At 31.6% G+C, this 25,064-nt stretch overlaps 2 protein-coding genes across 4 annotated transcripts in view; one reads left to right on the forward strand and one right to left on the reverse strand.

The window, feature by feature from the left end:
* Nucleotides 1–5,548, reverse strand: part of LOC134708197 (mucin-2-like) — a 38,807-nt gene extending 33,259 nt beyond the window's left edge. The window contains exons 1-6 of the mRNA XM_063568540.1: nt 5,442–5,548; nt 4,784–4,866; nt 3,518–3,799; nt 2,707–3,021; nt 1,481–1,765; nt 622–936 (exon numbers count right to left, since the gene is read on the reverse strand). Coding sequence (XP_063424610.1) covers nt 622–936; nt 1,481–1,765; nt 2,707–3,021; nt 3,518–3,799; nt 4,784–4,865 — 1,279 coding nt within the window. The 5' untranslated portion in view covers nt 4,866; nt 5,442–5,548. The remainder of the gene's footprint in view (nt 1–621; nt 937–1,480; nt 1,766–2,706; nt 3,022–3,517; nt 3,800–4,783; nt 4,867–5,441) is intronic.
* LOC134708198 (L-proline trans-4-hydroxylase-like) overlaps nt 1–23,558 on the forward strand; it is a 41,769-nt gene extending 18,211 nt beyond the window's left edge. Inside the window, exons 1-10 of one of the 3 annotated variants that reach the window (XM_063568541.1) lie at nt 8,628–8,671; nt 10,583–10,621; nt 11,135–11,216; nt 17,063–17,144; nt 18,262–18,372; nt 18,947–19,038; nt 21,168–21,258; nt 21,639–21,768; nt 22,601–22,758; nt 23,100–23,558. In XM_063568541.1, coding sequence (XP_063424611.1) covers nt 8,632–8,671; nt 10,583–10,621; nt 11,135–11,216; nt 17,063–17,144; nt 18,262–18,372; nt 18,947–19,038; nt 21,168–21,258; nt 21,639–21,768; nt 22,601–22,758; nt 23,100–23,228 — 954 coding nt within the window. In that variant the 5' untranslated portion in view covers nt 8,628–8,631 and the 3' untranslated portion in view covers nt 23,229–23,558. Of the gene's footprint in view, nt 1–8,627; nt 8,738–10,582; nt 10,622–11,134; nt 11,217–17,062; nt 17,145–18,261; nt 18,373–18,946; nt 19,039–21,167; nt 21,259–21,638; nt 21,769–22,600; nt 22,759–23,099 lie in introns of those variants that run through there. The other 2 variants (XM_063568542.1, XM_063568543.1) reach the window with 2 other exon arrangements.
* Nucleotides 23,559–25,064: the final 1,506 nt, after the last annotated feature.

Below are 25,064 nucleotides of genomic sequence, written 5' to 3' on the forward strand. Positions count from 1 at the left end.
TTCTTATATCTAGAAATTGAAAGAGGCAGATATGTGGGGCTTCGAGTGGAGGATAGAATATGTAAATTATGTAACACTGAAGTTGAAGATGAAATTCATTTTCTTCTTCAGTGTCCTGTTTTAGACAATAAAAGATCTGAATATATAGATTACTTAAATAAGGTTAACAAAAACTTTAAAAGCCTCCCAAATAAATCAAAATTAATATGGTTAATGTCATCTGAGGATAATGTTATAATTAAAAAAGTAAGTTTATTATTGTGTACTTTATTCAAAGAGAGAAAATCAATTCTAGATACAGTTTAGTCACCGGTAGTTTGTCCATCTATATTATATTGTAAAACTATATATATATATATATATATTCATATTCATCTATTTTGCAGATATTATTTGGGTGAAAAAGACTTGACTTTGTTTAATTGTTAAATAATCAATGTAATCAATATGTAATCACTTGTATGAAATTGAACTTAATTGTACTGCTCAAATTATTGGGCGTCATAATTGACAATAAAAAACTTTGTATTGTATTGTATTATATCTACAAATAGATGCATTTCTATTTTTAAGATTGAGTAGAGCTAGATAAAGAATATTCCGTATTTCGTTTATTCTTACATTGAACAGTCAGTGATAGACTAGCTGTCTGTGGGTTGTTAGGTCCTAACGTTTCAGTGTGCGTCACCTCGCAGTATAACTTTTGTCCATTGTAACTGGTATCTGGGCTCCAAACAAGCGTTCCGGTAACTCTATAGGCCTTTGTACTATCATCATACTCTGACTTAAATGTGGCTTCATTGGTAAACACAGAGTTATCTACCCTGATGGACATAGTCTGCTCTGGGAATCCACCCAACGATACACATGTCCACGTAAAGGGTGTTCCTGGTGTTACAGTTGACGGACCGGTCAGTGTTGGTGGTTGTGGTGTAGCTGTAAACGAAGAGGAAAATTAAATCTTCTGCGTTGTGTTTTTTTTTATTTCTTTAGCCGTTTGGGGGTATTTAGCTCAGTGTGCATAATTGAATTAACAAACAAACATTGGGTCTTGACGTATTATGTGGATGTCTGTTGTTTGGTCTTAGTGCTGCCCTCTGGATGGATTGTACCGTTAATTTGGTGTCCTGTCATCTCCTTTTATTCATATTAAACTATAGACAGGTTCTACTGTCAAATCGCTGTTGCATTTCAAAGCTGATTAAACCATTTCAAAAAATGTAGTAGGCAATGGACCATTGCATGGAATATAAACATTCGCCTTGCTCAATTTTAGTTTTTAAAGATCGACGAAATTTTCTTCATTTTCAAACAGACGCTGTCGATGTAAAGGCTATTCAACGAAATTGAAGCAGCCAGACATGAATTAATGTACGTCTCAACAGCCAACGATTCAACGTAATGTATTCCGAGAACGTAGTACCACAATTTTTTTTTAAAGATAACCAAACATCAACAGTACAAAAAAAATATATCATACCTTTTGGAGATACTGTAATTATAGTCGTATTCCTCGTGGCAGTGCCATCAGTGGCCTCACATATGTAACTACCAGCATCAGTGAGCTGGACCTGAGTAATTGTTAGAGACGGCGTGTTAGCGTTACCACCAGAAAGTCTTAGATTTGCCGCCATAATAACAATCTTATTGTTTTTGTACCATCTGACTTGAGTTGCTGTTCCAGAAGTAATAACACACGTTAACGAGATCGTCTCCCCTGTTGTGGGGTTATACTGCGTCTGTGGTGCATTTACATCCAATGGAGCTGAAATGGTCGAATATGATCATCTTGAAACCATTACTTGAAAAAGCACAAAAACAAATTTAACTACGAACATTAAATTCGTATTGTTCTAATGTTAATTATAAAATGTACAGACAAACATTAAACAACTACTGCCGACTATTTTTTAATGTGTATATGTTATACTTCTATACATAAGCCATCTGACTTAATATCCCCATATCGATCAGACGTGGCTGTGTATTCATACTTCGCACACAACCAAAAGGACGCACGTACTTAGTATTGGTGTTATTGCCGGTGGCGAAGATTTTCCATACCCCATTCAACTCTTAGTATGAATCAAAAACATTTGACACATAGTAGATAGCTTTTTATAACAAGTGTTTTATATGAACAAACTACCATTTGATATAAAAATAAGAAGATGAGGTATTATTGTCAATGAGACAACTCTTCACTAGAGACCAAATGACATAGAAGTTAACAATTAAAGGTCCCAGAACGGCCTTTAACAATTAGCAAAAGTTTAACCCATAGCTCATATTCAGCTCTTAGTATATAAAAAGTTGACAAATTAAAACCCATTCACACGAGGAAAATAACGGTCTTATTTATTAAAAAAAAATGAAAGAAATACAAATATGACATACAGAAACAGAAGACAACCACTGAAACACATACTCCCGACTTGGGACAGGCACATACAGAATATGACTGGGTTGAACATTTGGACAGCGGTGTAACAATTTAACATACGAACAAACTATAAAATTCAGATGATAAAGTCTAAACACATTTGATCACAATAACACAGACAGGACGTGACAGAGTATTTAATTATACATCCCTTAAACAAAAATACAATAAGAACAGATCTGAGAGTACTCCCAGTAACTGTCATGACAGCTAGTTCAAACCAATAAATAATATACTATGTGTCTCTATTGAGTAATACTTACATTTTACAGTTAATGGTAGGCTGACTGTTTGGGGGTTGTTAGGTCCTATAGTTTCCGGATGAGTAACATCACAGTAGAGTGTTTGTCCGTCATTAGCTGTTGTTGGGGCCCAAGAAAGGGTTCCAGTTACAGTGTATGTTTGTGAATTTCGATCAAATGCTGTTTTTGTATCAAGTTCTGTGGAAAATGCTGAATTTCCGACCCTCATGAACAGTTTTTGTACAGGATATCCACCATCAGAGATACATGTCCAAGTTGTCGGTGTCCCAGATATCATTTCTGTAGGACCTGTTAGGACTGGTGTCTGTGGAGTTTCTGTAAAACACAAGATAAAAATAACAAATGAACATAAAAGTCCTCGAAAATAAGTTTCAACTGTGGATTTCAAACATCACATGTATTCTATATGAAGAGGGAGATCTAAACAACAGGCCAAGCCGTAATTTTTAAGTGAGACTACTGTGGTAAGGTCAATGAAAATGAGAATGTTGTGTTTCTATGTTTTACTCGGCGATGGTGAATGGTTGCACCATATGTTATCTTTTAATTTTCGTCAATCGAAACTTTATAAAACTTTATTTTCCATATATTAACGAAGAAAGTAAACTTTGGTGCGCTTTAACGAAATCATTGTCAACAGAAGCAAACAGAACCGCCATATTTCCATTCTTTCATACAAAATTAGACAAATTAAAACACCTCTTTTATAAATATCTTTAAATTTAACCGCATGAACTAGTCATTTGCTTTTTACAACTTTTTTAATGAAATAGTTCTGTAATTAAAAGTTTTCAAGAGACTCTTTACTTACTGTACACTTCCACAAATATAGTTCTGGACAGTGGATTTTGGAGGAGTCCGTTCTCTGATTGACATTCAAACACAGCAAACTGTTCATTAGCGGAAGCAGTAAATGTGTAGTTGTTTGTAGTGATACCGCTGACTATGCTATACGTCTCATCTATGACTTGGTCGTCCCTCAACCATCTGACTGATGGGTCAGGCTTGCCACTATTCACTGTACAGGTCAGAGTCACTTTGTCACCCATTATGATGACCTGTGGCCCACTGATCATAGGCACCCCTGGAGGAACTATAAAAGAAAACTTCTTCATAAGCAATTGGTTTTGTAAAAGCTAGTATAAGCATTTATAATCCACAAAACCTTTTTTTTTTTTATAGAAATGTAGTTTAAACAACTTAGACACTTGCAACCTCTTATTAGATCATTAAGATCTTTACTGAGTACATACTTTTATTATCCACTTTTTTTTTATAATACCATACAGGAAAAAATTCGATATTGCTTAAATATCTTTAATGCAACCTGTTTTTGAAACTCTTTTTATTTCAAAGAGCCTAAGCAAATTAATGTTTTAGATGACTGTTTTTTTATACGCATCTATATCGTAAAATATCAGCGGCGAATGTTCCAAAATCCGAACCTTTTTGGTACGTGGGCGCTGTACAACGATTGTCGAGCGGCTAATACTAGACGATATCTATTCAATATGTATCTGATTGTTCAATGGGTAAAGAATTCATAATATTTTTCCATCCATAAGGAATATATAGAAATGCTGCGACAGTAGACACAAATATTGAAACAATGGTTTCTACCCGGAAATAATGCAGGGAAATAGATATAAACAGATGTAAATCATATAAGAATAATTTAGATTTTCAAAGTTTTAGATAAGTTTGATAAGATGGAAAATTAATTTTCGAAGGAGAGTTTTATTTCTTTAATTGTCCTTCTTCCATTAAATTACTTGATATCAGTGTCTCTTTTTCAATTTTTGTCCTCTTCGAATCAATAGAGGAAGTTAACGCATATGGTATTTATTTATAGTTTTTAAAATTTAAATGATTGTACTGATTTTAAACCATTAGCGTTTAAATATTTATGATATTAAATCATAATTCTCGGTGACACATGCAGTGCTATTTGTCATAAAACTTATTGTTATATCTAACTAATTAGTGCAAGTTACTCATAATATACAATAACTTGTTATAACCAAATGCATTACAGTCCTTTGTAATATGTACTAAGGTTACTATATAATCTACTTACTCTGTGTGAGAGTTGGGACAATCAGTACAAGTAAAGGTACTATACAATAATTTACAACCTTCTTCATTACTCTTTCATTCATCCTGCAAAATAACGTAATATATTATAATAACTTCGCAGTTTGTGTAATTTTTGTATAAAAAGGGAAATATATTACAGTCAATGGTTTTTCTCTTTGACAACAGGTTTAAAGATTCCTTCGGGGGTCTGTTACAAGACTTTTAGTTGTCCCTATCGAACAAACCCTCAAAGTTTCCCAACTTTGCAAAACCCACTTTTTACGTCTTGTACGATTTTGTTCCGTCCTGAATATCATCAATGATGAAATATTTGCCAGTGGTTATTAAGCAAACATAAATCATGTCAGAAATAGTTTAGGTAGAAAAACGGATTTGGATTTAAAGCAAGTTAACTTTCAGAGATTCTGTATGATGAACGTATTCAAACCATGATGAAAAACATAAGACTTACCAGAACATTATTAGTTTCCAGAAATAAAATACAAAGTACGGGTATTATGAGATTGCATGAAGAAGCGCAAAATTAAACTGAAGTCACCTATAAATAGTTTATTTTTTGTTTCAGTCAGACTGAAAAGTCCATTATACGGTTTACAGAATCCCTAAATTTACAAATAATTCTCGAAAAAAGTACATACCTGTTTCTTGATTTCTTAATCCAGACCTCTAAAGACTGGTATAACAGGTGCTCTTTCAAGACAGGACTGGTCAATGAAAATATGCGTCTGTACAACAGGTCATGTGTAAAACTACGGACAATAGGATTAAATATTAATTATGGTATTTATCATAAAAAAACATATACCGAAATGAAAGCTAATTAATCGTTTATTGTTGTCTACAAAAAGTTAATAGCTTGTTAATACTTTATTAATATTTAAATTTGTATACAAAATTAAAGGACATAAAGTGATCCCATTATAAGTACACTACATGTAGTATCTATGGAATAAGCAGAGACATGTATGTATTTTCATATTCATATTATCCTTTGTTTCATTAATCTTTTAAGACAACAATATATCTGATTCAGTACAGTTTATGTTGATGGGATTTAGCAGGGTTACCAAAAACAACTATGTTTGTACAGATATCTACAATTGTAGTATATCATATACATTCTGTGCGTATACCTCCAATTGCATTATATATCTCTGGTTTGGTCAATTCACATGTTTGTTTGGCAACTGAATAAATTATTGAAATGTCATATATCATATGTGTCATGCTTGTTTAGGACGCATGATGATAGTATATACGTGGCTTACGTAAATTTGACAGCAACCTAAAGACAAAACAAAGTATGACACATAAAAGTCATTTTAAACAATCAGAAGTTGTTATCATGGTATACCGACTTAAAACCTTAAATATGCCTACGATGACTCAAAAACTGCAGTTTTAATTAGTTAGAATTATGCAAACATTGAGTAAATTTTCAAACAAGTTTAAGAAAGATATTATGTAGTATTAACGGTACCCATTTTATTGCACCATTTGCGTTCGGATTTCGACAATAAATGTATCTTCATTGATCCCGATGCTGGCTTTTATAAAACTTTAAATCCAAATATGAATGTTTAAAAATGGATTAACCAAAAATATAAAGCCAAACCTGGACAAAAAAATCACTCTTCAACAAAACAAGAATTGTGTTGAAAGCAATTATGTATATTGTATACGAAGCGCCGAATACTTGTATACCATTTTGATACTACAATTGTATACACGGTAATATATTAAATTGTTGATTTTTTTTTTTATAAATGGTCTTTTATAGTTGACTGTGCGGTATGTGCTTTTCTCATTGTTGAAGACCGAACGGTGACCCATAGCTGTTATTTTCTGTGTCATTTTTTTCTCATGTGGAGATTTGTCTCCGTGATTGGCAATCATACCACATTTTCTTTTTCATATTTTACATACTCTTTCGTTTTCGATTTCCAATAAGTTTGAACAAGTATATGATTTTGACTATGTGGTTGGGACAATTACTAAAGTGCATGGTTTGTCGTACGTCTTTTATAATGATTTCTCGTCATTAAATATTAGCAGTCACGAAACATAATGTAGATAGCTAATCCGAATCGGTCTGAGATACTAATGTAACATTCAGAACTCATAAGTCGGTTAGAAACTTACAAAGCCAAGGCAAAAAAACAAAAGACAAAAAAATAACCTTTTACAAGTTTTTATTCACTGCAAAGAAAACAAAAAATTGAGTAGCACAAATCCCGCCAAAACAGGAGCTATGTCAGGTGTTAGTGCTCCACTAGTGACATCATCCTAGAACGTATTAATAGGCCACTAGGTAAGCCCGTGTTAAAGAAGTGTCCGATACAAACTATAAATTGTGAAGCATTTAAACCCCAAAAAGTCAACCGAACAGCTAAATCTTCTAGTCTACGGATTTTCAAAACACACAGTTTGATAATGATGTTTAGAATACTTGTAAACTATTATTTGGTTTGGTAAAAATCTATGTATTAATATATATACAATTTACTTGTTGGAATCTGTGACTGATATTGTACTATTTTACTCATGATACAATCATTGGACTGATACAGTCATATGTATTGGTTTTAGATTAAATATGATTGTAGAGTTTCATTAAATTTTACTTGTTAAGTAATTAGTATAGGCTCATGTAAAATTGTGATTATTTGGACATGTCTGATCTCAAAATCAGGACTGTGTGGTTTGATAAAATAGGTCTTTTCGATTATTTAATTCTAAGTATTTTATTCTAGAAGGAATAATCTGCAAAGAAAGACCAGATTTGACCTGTGATACATATATACTTTAGATTTTCTCAGTTTTCGAATAATAGTTCTTACAGTATTTGTATACCCATTTACACCCTAGAAAAAATAGATTGTTTATAAATAGATAAATATACAAATTTATTAAGAACATTTTTTTTAAAGCAGCAACCCCATTTCGTTTTCCAAGTTATATCGTCTGCTGGAATAGTAATTGTTTAAAGCGATAATACCATTATATGATAAGCTTTGGCGACAACAAGACAGGAATGATGACAGTTTTTGTCATTCATTTGATGAATTTAATGTTGATTTTGCAATCACTTGTTAACTTATGATTTTCCGTTTAAAATTTTCCTTGGAGTTCGGTGATATTTTACTTTTTTAAGCTGAGAGATATATATTATAATATATATAAAGTGCCTAGAAAAGCAACCTAACGATGTTAGAGTAGATTTGATTTGTAACTTCCTCCCCGGCGCCGGGGCTGGAACCTGTAGTTGTTTTCTAACTTCTGTGACATCACCGCCTAGCACTGCGCAGAGACCATATGTTTAATCTGGGAATATTATACTTAGTTTAATATTCCCAGGTTTAATAAATTAAAAAAAAACACCTGAAATATTGATGATGCACAGTTCAATGAAGAATATCAATCATGTTTTCATTTACATTAATGCTGTTCGTTCGTTTTATTTTTGCTCGTGTTTTTCAGTTTAGCTATTACGGTGCTCCTATTTATAGGAGAAATATTACTATAACATATCTACATTATAATGGTAAATAAACCGTAATAAATTTTGGTTATTATATATGGGTGCATACAGATCAAAATTAAGATAAATTTTTATCTTTTTATTTGTCAAATTATATATTAAATGTACATAACGGTGGCATTATAGTAAAGTCACTTTTTACCGATATTTTTACTGTGTATTCGTAATTGGATTTGACATTCATTGTGTATTATAACATTGTGTGGTGGAGGATTACATATTCAACTCCATTGGAGGTGTGCCTACATTGGCAGAATTTATATTGATACAGATACAGAATGGTGTTTATGTCCCCGATACATAGGAGCCCCAAAGATAAAAACAAAGGTCTCTTTTTTCTCACCTGTACAGTTTTACTTCATCGTTTTATTTAAAATACTTTAAATAAACTAGGTAACAATCCTGAAATAAGGACGAGAAATTAAAACACCTTTTAATTTTACTGTAGGGTGGTAACTTTGAGTAATTTACTTTTGAAACGATCCCTTTTCATTATTTATTTATGTTGAATTTGTTGTTTATTTTTGAGTCCGTTTATCAGCAAAATGTGTGCACCAACCCAAGGTGTCATTGTTATCAAGAATATGTAAAGAATATGTCCAATGCCCTTTGCCATTAAGGAGGGGGAATAGGAGGGGTCCTGATCCCGAAATCCCGGGCTTAAAAACTCGATTTCCTGTGGTCTCGAATTTAAATAAATTAAATCCTGGGGACCCGAAATCCGAAAAAAAGAATTCCCTGATCCCGAAAGGGTCAATCCTGAAATCCCTAGCTTAAAAACACCCGATCCCGGATTCCCGATAAAGGTCCTATCCCCCCTCATTAAGGGCATACGATACAGTGTTGATCCTGTATACATGTATATATACATTTTGTTAAAAATTTCTATACTATATAGACTATTTGTTAACTGCTTAAATTAAATATGTAATAAAAAATATATCTTCATGTGGTACTTTTTGTGTAAAATGAGGTTGAAATTTTGTATATTTGCTCTAAATTCAGATTTGTGGCCGTATTTTCCTTTTTGAAAGAAAGACATAACTTTTTTAATTTTAAAGCCAGCTCTCTAACCAATTGAGCCAAAGAAAATCTTTCCTAACAAAACTAGTTAGACTACCTTTATACCTCCATGTCTACAACATTAATTATAAATTAACTGATTTTTTTTATGAAATATTTGCCACTGGATGTTTAAAAAACAGACGTAAATCTTAAAATTATAGGATTGATACTAAAAGAAAATTTCAAACAAACTTTTGGTAATTCATACATGTATGTACATGTATAAATATCATCAGAGACAATAATGTAAAAAAACTGCCCATCTTGGTATCTTAAAAAATATTGATAAGAACATTACAATGGCATAATACATGTAACTAAGATCATTCTTCTGACAAACCAAATAATCAAGCTTAAGCCAAAAATGTTATTTGAATTAATGGTTTTGCCTACATGTACCGATAATGTTATGCCCTAAATTTGTTCAAATCTTTTTTAAATGAATTATTCCGGCTGACATTCATGTGGGTCTCATTGGGGGGTTGCGATCCCAGATCCCGCTTACTATTTTATCAGATTCCCATATCCCGCTTACTCTATGTACGTAAGCAATTCTCATTTTTTTGTCGTTTCCCTGGTCCCGCAAGACCTCACTTCCCTTTTTTCAGGACACAATAATTGACTTTCACATGTCCCACTTACAAAAAATTGGCAATCCCATGTCATGCTTAGACCCCAATGAGACCCACATTCATGACATTGCTTAATTTCTTGTCTAATAAAAATTAAGAATGAAAATTGGAAATGTGTCAAAGAGACAACAACCCGACCAAAGATCAGAAGGCCACCAATGGGTCTTCAACACAGCGAGAAAATCCATAAACAGGAGATGGACTTCAGTTGGTCCCTAAACAAATATATGAACTAGTTCCAACGAAAATACATGTCAAACTAATCCTCAAAACATATAACACATGTAAAAAAGTTAAAATTCCTACCTTTCTACTTAACCTTCAAAGCATTGGAAGGCAACATCAAACAAAGATTTTTTTAATGTAAGCCGTAATATGCCAGGTGTGTGTTCCTCAGTGTTTCTCGCAAAGTACCCTGCTCATTATTATTCTGATGGATAGATGGATATGTCAACACTCTTTTTAAGAATGATGAACATTTTGTTTGCATTATAATGGGAAAACCTTCTTTTTATGTTTTAAATTGTTTTCTATCTTTCAGAAAAACTTATGAAAACTCCTCAGATGGATACTTTAATAGGTAACTAGTATATATAAAAATAGGAAGATGTGGTATGATTGGCAATGAGACAACTCTTCACCAGAGACAACTTTCCATCAGAGAACTCTCTACCTGCAGATACCAAAAGATGAAGAAGGTTAGCAAGTCACTGTATAGCATTTAACAATGAGAAAAACCCATACAGCAGGAAGGTCTAAAAAGACAAATATAAAAAAAAATCAAAAGATAAAAGTAACATCCTGATTTATGAACAAGACAAAAAAACACATGTACATGTACATGTATAATGTTTTGAAAAACTAGCCTTGAATATTAAAAGAGTGGGAATTGTAATGCATTAACTATATACATGTATATAGCTCCATCAAGAGATCCTCCTTTGATGCATTACTATACATGCTCACAAAGAGATATTTCAGAGTGGATTAATGTCCCTCAATGAACAATATTCACTGCCAAATCACACACCTTTGTGTGTACATGTTCTGTACATGTACATGTTAAATGATGAAACATATATATTTTTGGCAGACTTTCCGTTTGATGATAAAAAGTTTGAGGTGACGGATGAGATGAAGAAATGTTTTGATGAGCAAGGATATTTATTGTTGAGGTAAATACATTTTGTATACTGAATTAGTAAAGCACTGTACAAATTCTCCTATTAAATAGGAAAACATAATGGTGATGATTCCTGAAAATGTAAGATGCCATTTGTCTTAGATGTTAGTAATTTTATTTTTAGTTAATTTACAAAAGTTGGTTTCCAAATACAATGCAGTTTACTAAGTCGTTTAACTCAAGCAGCCCATAGATCATTGTTATTAACATAAAAATCATTTAAAGTTTTATGGAAGTAGAGGACTGATTGAAGAGCTATTTTTATATAGATTTAAAGACGGTTGGTTTTCCCTTTTGAATGGTTTTTATACGACCGCAAATTTTGAAAAAAATTTCGTCGTATATTGCTATCACGTTGGCGTCGTCGTCGGCGTCGTCGTCGTCGTCGTCGTCGTCGTCCGAATACTTTTAGTTTTCGCACTCTAACTTTAGTAAAAGTGAATAGAAATCTATGAAATTTTAACACAAGGTTTATGACCATAAAAGGAAGGCTGGTATTGATTTTGGGAGTTTTGGTCCCAACATTTTAGGAATTAGGGGCCAAAAAGGGCCCAAATAAGCATTTTCTTGGTTTTCGCACTATAACTTTAGTTTAAGTTAATAGAAATCTATGAAATTTTGACACAAGGTTTATGACCACAAAAGAAAGGTTGGGATTGATTTTGGGAGTTTTGGTTTCGACAGTTTAGGAATTAGGGGCCAAAAAAGGGCCCAAATAAGCATTATTCTTGGTTTTCGCACAATAACTATAGTTAAAGTAAATAGAAATCAATGAAATTTAAACACAATGTTTATGACCACAAAAGGAAGGTTGGTATTGATTTTGGGAGTTTCGGTCCAAACAGTTTGGGAATTAGGGGCCAAAAAGGGACCCAAATAAGCATTTTTCTTGGTTTTCGCACCATAGCTTTAGTATAAGTAAATAGAAATCTATGAAATTTAAACACAAGGTTTATGACTATTAAAGGAAGGTTGGTATTGATTTTGGGAGTTTTGGTCCCAACAGTTAAGGAAAAAGGGGCCCAAAGGGTCCAAAATTAAATTTTGTATGATTTCATCAAAATTGAATAATTGGGGTTCTTTAATATGCCGAATCTAACTGTGTATGTAGATTCTTAATTTTTGGTCCCGTTTTCAAATTGGTCTACATTAAGGTCCAAAGGGTCCAAAATTAAACTTAGTTTGATTTTAACAAAAATTGAAACCTTTGGGTTCTTTGATATGCTGAATCTAAAAATGTACTTAGATTTTTGATTATTGGCCCAGTTTTCAAGTTGGCCCAAATCGAGGTCCAAAATTAAACATTGTTTGATTTCATTAAAAATTGAATAATTGGGGTTCTTTGATATGCCAAATCTAACTGTGTATGTAGATTCTTAATTTTTGGTCCAGTTTTAAAATTGGTCTAAATTAAAGTGCAAAGGGTCCAAAATTAAACTAAGTTTGATTTTAACAAAAAATAAATTCTTGGGCCTCTTTGATATGCTGAATCTAAACATGTACTTAGATTTTTGATTATGGGCCCAGTTTTCAAGTTGGTCCAAATCAGGATCTAAAATTATCATATTAAGTATTGTGCAATAGCAAGTCTTTTCAATTGCACAGTATTGTGCAATGGCAAGAAATATCTAATTTCACAATATTGTGAAATAGCAAATTTTTTTTTAATTAAGAGTTATCTTTCTTTGTCCAGTATAGTAAGCAAGAAATATCTGCAAGAATTTTTTTTAATTGGAGTTATCTTTCTTTGTCCAGAATCAACTTAAATCTTTGTTATATACAATAAACAATGTCACTTTTTACTACCAACTGATAAATTTAAATAATCTTTACCATTCAGTGATAACAAGCAGTTTTTTTACATCTTAATATTTTATGATGTATTTAAATGAGTAGTAATTGTTGCAAACTCCATTAGAATATTTTAATTGAAATTAGTTTTGGGATTAGGGAAAGGGTGGATGTGATTAAAAATTTGGGTTCAATTTTTCTCATTTGAAATTTCATAAATAAAAAGAAAATTTCTTCAAACATTTTTTTGAGAGGATTAATATTCAACAGCATAGTGAATTGCTCTAAGAGAAAACAAAAATTTTAAGTTCATTTGAATACATTCATTCTGTGTCAGAAACCTATGCTGTGTCAACTATTTAACCACAATCCAAATTTAGAGCGGAATCCAGCTTGAATGTTGTGTCCATACTTGCCCCAACCGTTCAGGGTTCAACCTCTGCGGTCGTATAAAGCTACGCCCTGCGGAGCATCTGGTTGTTATAAGGTTTACAATGACAAGTTATAAATCAAGTTACAATTTTGTTTCAGTACAATTATTTTTTTAAATGGTAGGGGATTTTGCATTGCCATGCAATACTCACAGAATGCTTGTTTTACGCCCATTTATGGGACGACGTACAGTCAGGGGTGCTACTTGTACAAGTTATCTTTATTTACTTAAAGATATCTGACGCCACAATGGAAAAGTGATTGTTGTATGCGTCAAAAGGCCGGCCGAGTAGGTTAATAGCGATAAGGTGTATATACACATATAAGTAAATAAATAATGTTTGAATAATCTCCCCTTAATTTTCTTTAAAATTTACTTGTATAAGCAAATTTTTCTTACAATCCCACAAAAGTTATTAAGTTTTGTGATGTAAATTCATGCCTTTTATGATTTTTTCCAGGCTGCTGATTTTTTTTTATTAGAGTTTAATTAATTGAAAAAAGAAACTGATTGGGCAAAGATCTTTTAAAAGTATTTGGGCAAGGCCTAAAAAATTGCTCCTTGGGGGCTTGTAAATGAGCAGTGTTTTGAAGATAACAGACAAATGGGATTTTAATTGTCTATGAAATTACACTTAAATGATTAATAAAGACATTTGTAAAGGGCAGATAATTTAAAATTCTATTAGAGCAAAGAAATCATAAGAATTCAATACAGAAGATAGGATGACTTTTTTTCTTTTACAAGTAAAAATATCTTAATGTTTAAGGGACATGACCATGATAACTCAACTGACATATTATGGTATATTGTTAAAAGTTTGTTTTTATGTTTGTTCTGTTCGTCTTTAAAATGTTTGACATTAACTTAAAAACGCTTTAACCAATATGAAAAGAACTTTGGTGAATTATTTTTATACGACCGCAAATTTTGAAAAAATTTTCGTCGTATATTGCTATCACGTTGGCGTCGTCGTCGTCGTCGTCGTCGTCCGAATACTTTTAGTTTTCGCACTCTAACTTTAGTAAAAGTGAATAGAAATCTATGAAATTTTAACACAAGGTTTATGACCATAAAAGGAAGGCTGGTATTGATTTTAGGAGTTTTGGTCCCAACATTTTAGGAATTAGGGGCCAAAAAGGGCCCAAATAAGCATTTTCTTGGTTTTCGCACTATAACTTTAGTTTAAGTTAATAGAAATCTATGAAATTTTGACACAAGGTTTATAACCACAAAATAAAGGTTGGGATTGATTTTGGGAGTTTTATTTTCAACAATTTAGGAATAAGGGGCCAAAAAAGGGCCCAAATAAGCATTATTCTTGGTTTTCGCACAATAACTTTAGTTAAAGTAAATAGAAATCAATGAAATTTAAACACAATGTTTATGACCACAAAAGGAAGGTTGGTATTGATTTTGGGAGTTTCGGTCCAAACAGTTTAGGAATTAGGGGCCAAAAAGGGACCCAAATAAGCATTTTTCTTGGTTTTCGCACCATAGCGTTAGTATAAGTAAATAGAAATCTATGAAATTTAAACACAAGGTTTATGACTATAAAAGGAAGGTTGGTATTGATTTTGGAAGTTTTGGTCCCAACAGTTAAGGAAAAAGGGGCCCAAAGGGTCCAAAATTAAACTTTGTTTGATTTCATCAAAATTGAATAATTGGGGTTCTTTAATATGCCGAATCTAACTGTGTATGTAGATTCTTAATTTTTGGTCCCGTTTTCAAATTGGTCTACATTAAGGTCCAAAGGGTCCAAAATTAAACTTAGTTTGATTTTAACAAAAATTGAAACCTTGGGGTTCTTTGATATGCTGAATCTAAAAATGTACTTAGATTTTTGATTATAGGCCCAGTTTTCAAGTTGGCCCAAATCGGGGTCCAAAATTAAACATTGTTTGATTTCATCAAAAATTGAATAATTGGGGTTCTTTGATATGCCAAATCTAACTGTGTATGTAGATTCTTAATTTTTGGTCCAGTTTTAAAATTGGTCTAAATTAAAGTGTAAAGGGTCCAAAATTAAACTAAGTTTGATTTTAACAAAAATTAAATTCTTGGGCCTCTTTGATATGCTGAATCTAAACATGTACTTAGATTTTTGATTATGGGCCCAGTTTTCAAGTTGGTCCAAATCAGGATCTAAAATTATTATATTAAGTATTGTGCAATAGCAAGTCTTTTCAATTGCACAGTATTGTGCAATGGCAAGAAATATCTAATTTCACAATATTGTGAAATAGCAAATTTTTTTTTAATTAAGAGTTATCTTTCTTTGTCCAGTATAGTAAGCAAGAAATATCTGCAAGAATTTTTTTTAATTGGAGTTATCTTTCTTTGTCCAGAATCAACTTAAATCTTTGTTATATACAATATACAATGTATATTCACTTTTTACTACCAACTGATAAATTTAAATAATCTTTACCATTCAGTGATAACAAGCAGTTTTTTTACATCATGTATTTAAATGAGTAGTAATTGTTGCAAACTCCATTAGAATATTTTAATTGAAATTAGTTTTGGAATAAGGGAAAGGGGGATGTGAATAAAAAATTGGGTTAAATTTTTCTCATTTGAAATTTCATAAATAAAAAGAAAATTTCTTCAAACATTTTTTTGAGAGGATTAAAATTCAACAGCATAGTGAATTGCTCTAAGAGAAAACAAAAAAATTAAGTTCATTTGAATACATTCATTCTGTGTCAGAAACCTATGCTGTGTCAACTATTTAATCACAATCCAAATTAAGAGCGGAATCCAGCTTGAATGTTGTGTCCATACTTGCCCCAACCGTTCAGGGTTCAACATCTGCGGTCGTATAAAGCTACGCCCTGCGGAGCATCTGGTTCACTAGTAGTTTTGGGTCCCTTTATAGCTTGTTGTTCGGTGTGAGCAAATGCTCAGTGTTGAAGGCCATACATTGACCTATAATGGTTTACTTTTATAAATTGTTATTTGGATGGAGAGTTGTCTCATTGGCACTCACACCACATCTTCCTATATCTATATAGTTTTCTTTATTCTGTTGTAAAGATAAATTATTAAGGTATTACTTTTACTACTTGCAAAAATTCTTTGAAACAATATTTAGTAGTATTTATTTTGAACTATTGTTTTTCTGACCTCATATACCAATATCATAGAGTAATTTGTAATCATATCAATGTTTAAAATTCAAATCTTTGCACAAAATAGACAGGCAATCTTTATTAGAAGCCTTGTCAGGGGAAAATTACAAACTGAAGGAAAGGGGAAATAACTCAATGTATTCTTGTTTGCTCTTTAATTTTTTCAATTGATGACCCTATGAATTAATTTTATTGTTTTCATATGACAACTTTTGCTCAAATTCATGTAATTCTGTAAAGAAAAAGAAGGTCTGTATGATTGGCTTGGACTAAACTCACATTTTTATACATTAAATTATATGAAATTGACTTTTTGGGGGATATTTCTTTCTTCCTAATGGTAGGCAGATAACTTGGTTTTCACTAAAATTACTATGTATTTTCCTGATGTTTTAAACAAAAGTTATATTAATATAAAACGAAAAAAGTGAGGATAAAATTTTAGAAATTGATAAATGTTGCGTTATTCTATAATTACAGAGGTTTGCTAAGTCCAGAAGAACTTAAAAAAGTAAGAAATGTCCTGGAGAATACAGACATGATAAAGAAGCATGGATATGGGGTAGGTTCTGAATTTTGAATATAAAAACTGATGGTTTCAGTCATAAACACTAATATACAAAAACTTATATTTACTCACCAGCTAGGGGAGGTCCATATAAGTTTTTCAAAATTAAATGACACCATATATTTAAGTTATCAAAAGACAATCATATATAATTGTATATAATGGAATCCTTATAATTATTTGGAGTTATCTCCCTATAATCAAGGTTTTTTTTTTTAACAAAGCACGACAAGAGTTCTAACAATATATTGATAAATTAACATGAATACAATCTATGCATTGCTGACTATTAACTTTAAAAATTAAAAAAAAACTATATGAAGAACATGCAAAAAGTAAAATCACAAAAATACTGAACTTAGAGGAAAATCAATTTCGGAAAGTCCATAATCACATGGCAAAATCAAATAACAAAACGCAAACACAACAATAAAACTTGGTTTATTGATAAATAATTCAGCCTGCTTGAAGACTCTTTTTCAACACATATACTTTAGGTGACAATTCAATAGCAATTAATGACCTTTACATGACTGATTGATTGTTGGTTGCTTAACATCTAGTGGTATGTCATTTACAATTCTTTCTTCATTTAAATATCAGTCTGCAGAATAAGTTCTTCAAAGTAAGAGACTTTTTAACCAAGTTGCATGCATATCCCTTTCAATACTGGAAAAGATAGCTTCCAACAACAAATTGGATCAAAGGCCTTTTAAAAAAAAGATTTAATGTAAAAATTTCCATTCTTGTGCTTTGATCAAGTAAGATTGACTTGCTCACATTAAGGAGGGAGGAAAGGAAGGGTCCTGATCCCGAAATCCCAGGCTTAAAAACACGAAATCCCGAGGTCCCGAATTTAAATAAAGTAAATCCAGATGTCCCGAAATCAGAAAAAAATTATTCCCGGATCCCGAAAGGGTCAATCCCGAAATCCTGAGCTTGAAAACACCCGATCCCGGAGTCCTGATAAAGGTACTATCCCCCCTCATTAAGGATGATGCTTTGATTACACTTTTTAAAGAAGTCAATCTTAGACCAGATGTATTATGGTTGTCTATCCTCAACAAGAAAAACAATTTGTTTATCAATTTGCATTGAACTTATATTTCAGATACCTGATGCTTCTGGTAGAATGCCCAGAATGGTTTTGTGGCGAGCCCCAGGGAGTGATGTTACAGGAATGATCTGTCGATGTGAAAAAGTTGTTACTACTTCAGAAAAAGTAAGACCTCAAATATGGATGTAAAATTGTTGGAATCAATTGTTATATCTTTTCAGTGTATAATGAAAATAGACCCCTAAGTGAAACAACATATCCTTAAATGCTTCAAGGGAACTTTTCCTATAAGTGCTTTTGTGATCACCTGCAATTCATATTTCTTAATCTTAAACTTAATTCTTATAAATATATAGGAAATTCTATCTGATGATTTAATTACAGTATGTGCTGAAAGCAACATCTAAATTGGTACTACAACTTTTAAATTTTATCTCATTGTTGAAGTCTGTACAGTGGCCTAAAGTTGTGTCATTTGGTCTGTTCGTTGGTATTTTATTTTATATTACTGTGGATTCATTTATTTTTCGTGGGTACCAATTTTCGTGGATTAAGGAAAACTTGCATATTTGGGATATTTAATTTCGTGGTTTTGCTGAAGTCTGCATACAAACCTATAGAAAATTTATCATTCGTTGAACATTAAATTTCGTGGTTTAACTGTGCCCACGAAATCCACAAAAATTGGTATCCAACGAATAATAATGAATCCACAGTATAAATGTATTTATATTGACAGCTTTTAGGAGGAGAGGTTTACCACTATAGTTCTAAAGTAGTGATGAAAGATCCAATGGTTGGAGGCAGACAAGAGTGGCATCAGGATTACGGGTGAATTTATATAGAATTATATCATATTTGTTGTAAATACTGACATTATAAGAAAGAATATCAAACGTCCTGCTATTTGAGCTGATGAAGTCAGTAAAACAAAATTTTGTTATATATCATCAATTTTTCTTCCCCATATGTTTTTGTTGTTGTTGTTGAGAAAATGAAATAAAATGAGAGAATTAGTAAAACTATATTTACACATAAAATATGGACATCACTCACAATGATACTTTGTTGATGTGTGACATCATTGTCTTTACATTTTCAAGTATTAGATCCTCTCAATGTATTTTATTTTGTAGATACTGGTCCAGAATGGACTACTGTATCCGGATGCTCTCAGTGTATTTATTCTATACCTATTTATTTTATAGATACTGGTACAAGAATGGATTACTGTATCAGGATGCTCTCAGTGTATTTATTCTATACCTATTTATTTTATAGATACTGGTACAAGAATGGACTACTGTATCAGGATGCTCTCAGTGTATTTATTCTATATCTATTTATTTTATAGATACTGGTACAAGAATGGACCACTGTATCCAGATGCTCTCAGTGTATTTATTCTATATCTATTTATTTTATAGATACTGGTACAAGAATGGACCACTGTATCAGGATGCTCTCAGTGTATTTATTCTATACCTATTTATTTTATAGATACTGGTACAAGAATGGACCACTGTATCCAGATGCTCTCAGTGTATTTATTCTATATCTATTTATTTTATAGATACTGGTACAAGAATGGACTACTGTATCAGGATGCTCTCAGTGTATTTATTCTATACCTATTTATTTTGTAGATACTGGTACAAGAAAGGATTACTGTATCCAGATGCTCACAGTGTATTTATTCTATACCTATTTATTTTGTAGATACTGGTACAAGAATGGACTACTGAATCCAGATGCTCTCAGTGTATTTATTCCATGCCTATTTATTTTGTAGATACTGGTACAAGAATGGACTACTATATCTGGATGCTCTCAGTGTATTTATTCTATACCTATTTATTTTATAGATACTGGTACAAGAATGGACCACTGTATCCAGATGCTCTCAGTGTATTTATTCTATACCTATTTATTTTATAGATACTGGTACAAGAATGGACTACTGTATCAGGATGCTCTCAGTGTATTTATTCTATACCTATTTATTTTGTAGATACTGGTACAAGAATGGACTACTGTATCCAGATGCTTTCAGTGTATTTATTCTATACCTATTTATTTTGTAGATACTGGTACAAGAATGGACTACTGTATCCAGATGCTCTCAGTGTATTTATTCCATGCCTATTTATTTTGTAGATACTGGTACAAGAATGGACTACTGTATCCAGATGCTCTCAGTGTATTTATTCTATACCTATTTATTTTATAGATACTGGCACAAGAAAGGATTACTGTATCCAGATGCTCACAGTGTATTTATTCTATACCTATTTATTTTGTAGATACTGGTACAAGAAAGGATTACTGTATCCAGATGCTCACAGTGTATTTATTCTATACCTATTTATTTTGTAGATACTGGTACAAGAATGGACTACTGAATCCAGATGCTCTCAGTGTATTTATTCCATGCCTATTTATTTTGTAGATACTGGTACAAGAATGGACTACTATATCTGGATGCTCTCAGTGTATTTATTCTATACCTATTTATTTTATAGATACTGGTACAAGAATGGACCACTGTATCCAGATGCTCTCAGTGTATTTATTCTATACCTATTTATTTTATAGATACTGGTACAAGAATGGACTACTGTATCCAGATGCTCTCAGTGTATTTATTCTATAACTATTTATTCTATAGATACTGGTACAAGAATGGACTACTGTATCCAGATGCTCTCAGTGTATTTATTCTATACCTATTTATTTTATAGATACTGGTACAAGAATGGATTACTGTATCAGGATGCTCTCAGTGTATTTATTCTATACCTATTTATTTTATAGATACTGGTACAAGAATGGATTACTGTATCAGGATGCTCTCAGTGTATTTATTCTATACCTATTTATTTTGTAGATACTGGTACAAGAATGGATTACTGTATCAGGATGCTCTCAGTGTATTTATTCTATACCTATTAATTTTATAGATACTGGTACAAGAATGGACTACTATATCCAGATGCTCTCAGTGTATTTATTCCAGTTGACAGATGTAATAAATCAAATGGCTGTCTTCAGGTACCAATTGATGTTTTAGAAATATTTGAATTACTTTCCTTAAGCACTTGGCTCTCAAACTAAAGGAGACATAGTAGCTTCCAAGTCTGAATCTATACACAATGACACATAGTTTCCTGTCTGTGAACATAAGCACAAATAAACTGTAAAAAAATTGATTCATCTTAACTTAGAGCAATTTTTCAAAAATAAAAGTCATTACTTTTTGATATAGGGCATCAATGGATAAGTCATTGAACAGCCTAATTTAATAGTCTCATTTTAGATTAGCATGATTGCCCATGTCTGTTGCTGTATGATTTATAAGTATAATCTTTGTACTAGGTTTTACCATGATTTGGTATCTTGCATATTTTTAAATAGTATGGTTTTTATTTAAGATTTTACCAGGATCTCATGTCTGTGGGCGTATAGAACATGGTATGGTTGCTGGTCAAACTGGGGCTGATTTAGAACGTGTCAAACAACTAGAACAAAAACTGCCAAAACACTATGTGGAAATGGAAGCAGGTTTGATGTCTTTTTAAAAGCTTACCGTATAGCGGGTTATTTTCACGGGTGTAAAATTTCGCGATTTTCATTGATTAAGGTTTACGAAATATTTTGGCGGTTATTATTTTAGCGGATTCAACATTTTTAACATTTATTTTTACCTTTGCATGTACACTTTTAAATTGGCGGAATTTATTTTGGCGATTTTGTTCTATCCGCGAAAATAAGCGAAAATTTACACCCCGCGAAAATAACCCCCTATACGGTATCTTAAATTGGTTTTGCATGAATCTTACATTTATGATGTCAAAATGAAACTTGTACAAAAACATGAACCTAATTTCATTTTAAATTTACTTCATTGATGAATTCAGTCATTGAATTTAATAGAAGAAATCCAGATAATGCATGGGTTTGCACATATTGTTTTTGGTTGTCTTGTTACTTAAAGGTTTTTTTATTTGGTCGGGTTGTTGTCTCTTTGACACATTCCCCATTTCCATTCTCAATTTTATAGATTTTACCATGAAAAGTAAAAAGAGCAAAATATAATGCATTGTCGATATCATCTTGTCATAAACTGAAATATTTGTTGTGTATAATTTTTGTAAACAGTGAGTATATGTGTATTCATGTTAAAGAGACACACACATGACACATACCCACATGCTGCTGGCAATCATCTTTTAACCCCAAAAATGAATAAACTTTAATTGAAGTTTTAAATCCGAATTTAAATATAAATACAGGATGAACATCATATTGAACAATGAAATGTTGAATTGCTAAAAATAAAACGGATATATTCAAATTATGAAGATCACATTTTTATGTTGTTATTTGGTTTTAGGTGATGCCTTATTTTTTCATTCAAATGTTCTCCACTGCAGTGATCCAAATGATAGTCCAAACAGACGCTGGGCCTTTATAATGGCCTACAACATGGCCACCAATGATCCGGTAGAAAGTTTAGCAGCTCCATTCCCGAGATACACAAAACTGGAAAAAGTAAGTAAAAATTAAGTCTGGTACATAATTTAATAGTCTGGCTTCTAATACATATTCTGGAATTGAACTCCAAGATATGTAATTTCTATAAACTGAATTTATCATGGATTATTGATATTGAGCAGTTGGGATACCATAAGCAATATCAATTAGTAAACATCAGAGAATCATAATTCAATGTGGATTCGTTTTACATAATGGATTGGTGAAAAATTGTCTTTTTGTAGATATTTGATTTTGTGGTTCAACAGAGCCTGTAGAAAATCCACAAAAAAAATGGTATCACACCAATTAAAATAAATTCATATTAAATTTTAAAATTTCCTTTTTGTTTTATGTAGGTACCTAACTCTGCTATCTTGGAATGTACAAATGAAACAGACTTTAGTGGAAAAGATTTCTTAGATCCAACAGAAGATAAAACTGTGAAAGCTGACTTATCTAGACCAACCAATGCTACAAAGGCATAGAAATGTGCTGATTGTTTAATTAAATAGTGGGACATAGACATTAAGGTTGTACTGTAGGGGTTAATAAGTTTAATTTGACAAAAGTGGTAATAAATCTTTTAACATAGAGGTAACTGTTTTTGTACATAAATATATAATTTTAATTTTGGATGTAATGCGTCTTCTGATTGGCTGACGTCGTTTTGTTTATCATATCATAGACACAATTTTGTCATCAATGTTTTTTCATGAATTACGCCAGTTTAAAATGGAATTTAGAATTGAATTATAAGAAATAACTGTAATATTTTGTCAGTCTATTCGAAATAACATACAAAATGTGGTGCACACTGTGAAATAACCTGCTACGCGCGTTATTCAGTGTGCACCACATTTTTTTTTGTTATTTCTTTATAGACAGAAAAAATTTGACCGTCATTCCTTAATTATATATAAACTTGAATTTTTACTTTTTTTGTATCCTTTCGAACAAGTTTTGTAGGAATACAACATGTAAATAGGAATAAGATTGTATGTCTGTCTGGGTAATGACATTCCATGCTCATAAACACATTAATCCATAAATTTTAGGTGAAAGCTAGTCTCACACCTGATACATGTACTTAAACATTATGTGGACCATATCTTCTTTTCCTTCTGCATTATTCCAATACAATTTTCACAATATTGTTCATTGTCATCAATGTTATGAATGAAGTTCACAGCTAATACATGCATTACAATGGTGTTCAGAAAAAAATTGTACTCTGAATGATGGTATCCTATTTATACTGAGGACAGTCGCAATAAAATAAATGGATGCTTCTCAAACACTAGCAATCAAATTTCAATAAATTCATCATTTATTTTTTTAACAATTCTAATGTATACTTTCCAAGTCGATTGAACTTTTAAGAATATAGTTTTTTTATAGACTGTTTAATAAATTTAGTGCTAAAATGTTCAGGGAAACAGTACTTTTTCGAATTCCAAGGTGCTATTTAAAATTACTGGGCAGTGCACTGTTAATTCTAAAAAAACCAGAGTGTCATTTTACACATAAAATCCTGTTTAGCGAATTTGGACTGGATCATATTTGTGCTGTCATTTGTTTAGACTTTTTTCATTCAATCATATGTATATATTTTAAATCAATAATGTCTCAAAAGAGAATATTTTATCAAAATGTATTTAGTATGTGATGGCTTTATGGGACTCCTATATTATTATAAATAGGTATATGGGTTTGCTATTGCAAAAACAGACTTAGCCATATAAAGAAAACTGAGAGAACAGGGTTTGATTTATATGCTAACTTTTTCAATAGGATGAGTATATTTGCCTTAAATATTAAAACAAACAAGTAATTATGAGTCAAAATATGATTCTTATTTTATTATATATTTGATACTTTCTTAATTTTTAATGTGTTTTATATTGTTAGTGATTTTATAAAGATACAATGTGTCATAATGTTATGTGCAATAAATTTATAGTGATAATATTTTTATAAGTTTTTCTTTATTAATGATGTGGTTCTATGAATTTATTGAGAAACAAAATTGTTTCACAAGTCAATGTGCTAAAAATTGAAACAATTTTGCTCTATCTAAATACCTGGTACTGTCAACCACATCAAAACCGCAAAAACATTTGAAAAAACAGATAGTACAAAAGGTGTGTCAACAGAAACACATATAAAACAAAAGATATGTCAATCACAATAAACAACAGATAGTACAGAACAATGTATCAACCACATTAAACAACAGATAATACCAAAATTGTGTCAAACACATAAAAACAACATAGAACAAAAGATGTGTCAACCACTCTTAAAAACAACAGATAATACAA

Source organism: Mytilus trossulus, chromosome 2 (genome assembly GCF_036588685.1).
Source record: "Mytilus trossulus isolate FHL-02 chromosome 2, PNRI_Mtr1.1.1.hap1, whole genome shotgun sequence".
NCBI lineage: Eukaryota > Metazoa > Mollusca > Bivalvia > Mytilida > Mytilidae > Mytilus > Mytilus trossulus.